The following is a 2,133-nucleotide window of genomic DNA, read 5'->3' as shown; positions in this document are numbered from 1 at the left end:
ACCATCATCTTCTTCTTTTTTTCGTGTATTTATTATAAACAATTAATTTTATATTTAATATTATTTTATATAAGAGTTGTAAGGAGATGTGCTCCATTGTTTCCTCCTCCTTAGCTGGATTTTTCAGGGCCTTGGCTTGTTGTCTGTAACAAAGGAAAAGAACAAAACATTTGGAATCTTTACTCTTCTCGACAGCCAAAAAAAACTAAAGGATAGAGAAAAGAAAAAAGGACGGTCTGTTGCTAAGCTACCAAACGCTGTCCCTGTGAATGAAAATCCTCTGTTGTACGGAGATCCGTTGCCTGCCATAAATCATATAATTTTCCCCCTTTCAGGTCTTAAACGGAACCATAAGAAATATTATAAAATTAAATTATTGTGCTGTACTTTTCTGCTTTTAAGAATTCCCGTTTATATATATATATAAAACACTAGTTGCGGCACTTTACATGATCCAACCTTGGGTTTGAGTTTAAAGGATGGCCAGTATTTTCGGGTCAATCAAAATATTTTTTTAAGTAAATTAATTTAGATTTTGATTAAACTAATTAAATAACAGATTATCCCGAGTTTTTAATATAGTCACATATTAGATCAACACCATGTCTCTTATGAAATCAAGATTAAATCGGGTTTAATAGCTTTAGGTACATATGTGCTAACTAAGGGGGTTGATTATTAGAATCTTATCTTAAATCTGCATTTCAAATCAATTTTCAGGGCACAAGTTGTGGGTTGGCCACCCATTAGATCATTTCGTAAGAATGTCATGGCCGTCCAGAAGAACAACAACGATGAGGGTGAAAAGGCCAGCAGCAGTGGCACTACTGGTGCAGCTTTCGTTAAGGTTAGCATGGATGGTGCCCCGTATTTACGAAAAGTGGACTTGAAATTATACAAGAGCTACCGAGAACTCTCTGATGCTCTAGGCAAAATGTTCAGCTCCTTCACCATCGGTAATTGTTAAGATGTTAAATGTATATATAATTCCAATTAGCTAGATTATCAAAAAAAATTTAACACATAATTGTCTTGCACGTACATTTACCCTCCTCTTTCTTCTTGTTGTTGTTCTTTAAAGGTAACTGTGGCTCACAAGGAACCAAAGATTTCATGAATGAAAGCAAATTGATAGATCTTTTGAATAGTTCTGAGTATGTGCCAACTTATGAAGACAAGGATGGAGATTGGATGCTTGTAGGAGATGTTCCATGGGGGTAAGTTCTTGATCAATAATTTCTTTCATATGATCTTTAATCTCTCATTGCTGCATCAAGACAACATTATTTGATCACTGAAACTAATTATAAATAACTAATTTTGCAGAATGTTTGTCGATTCATGCAAGCGCTTGAGGATCATGAAAGGGTCTGAGGCCATTGGACTTGGTTAGTACAGACCTGCCAACACTACCATGCATCTATGAACTACATATACCTTGAGAATGGTATTTAGTAAGATTAACATGAACCTTTCTTGATCTTTCTAACATGAACCTTTCTTGATCTTTCTACTTGCAGCCCCAAGAGCTGTGGAGAAGTGCAAGAACAGAAGTTGAAGTGCCTTTTTCCCAAGTTAATATGATGGTCAGCTGATCCCAACTGTCCACAAAGAGAAGGAAACATGCAGGCTCATTGAGCTTTGAAGCCTGGAAGTCTCTGCACCATGATTTTTCTTTTTTCTTTTTACATATATATAGTAGTAAGTCCAAGTATAAGAGGAAATATATTTGAAGGGATTTGTTAATTATAGCTAGCTAGGGGCGTGAAGTAACAACAGAAGAAGAAGATGTGCTCGTAAAACTTCTTTTTATTCTGTATGATCATGTGTAATGTTTATTGTCTTGCTTAATAATGACCATAATTATTGTTTCTAGCTGGCTAGGTTGTCGAGAGCGTGTTCTGTCCCTCTCCCTCCATTTCTGTAATGGTGGCATGATGAGATTCTCTGCATGATATATTTGGATCATCATGAGGAAGAGTTTTTATGTGATTGGCTGAGGAGGAGATGAATAGGATCCATGAACAAAAGTGATAAGGATGAGGAGCAAGGGCATGTGCTTGTTGTTCGGGAATTTATGCCATCCATTATTTTTTGTTGGCATATTGCTCCCACTTTGAACCGCCGAAAGTC

General features: G+C 36.2%; 1 protein-coding gene across 1 annotated transcript in view; it reads left to right on the top strand.

Annotated features, from left to right (window-relative positions):
- Positions 1 to 1,878, top strand: part of LOC105131225 (auxin-responsive protein IAA16-like) — a 2,903-nt gene extending 1,025 nt beyond the window's left edge. The window contains exons 2-5 of the mRNA XM_011034097.1: positions 721 to 956; positions 1,082 to 1,217; positions 1,327 to 1,388; positions 1,521 to 1,878. Coding sequence (XP_011032399.1) covers positions 721 to 956; positions 1,082 to 1,217; positions 1,327 to 1,388; positions 1,521 to 1,558 — 472 coding nt within the window. The 3' untranslated portion in view covers positions 1,559 to 1,878. The remainder of the gene's footprint in view (positions 1 to 720; positions 957 to 1,081; positions 1,218 to 1,326; positions 1,389 to 1,520) is intronic.
- Positions 1,879 to 2,133: the final 255 nt, after the last annotated feature.

This window comes from Populus euphratica, unplaced genomic scaffold (assembly GCF_000495115.2).
Source record: "Populus euphratica unplaced genomic scaffold, PopEup_1.0 scaffold103.1, whole genome shotgun sequence".
Lineage (NCBI taxonomy): Eukaryota > Viridiplantae > Streptophyta > Magnoliopsida > Malpighiales > Salicaceae > Populus > Populus euphratica.
Note: the sequence above shows the minus strand (reverse complement) of the source record. Positions and strands in the feature narration are given on the sequence as shown.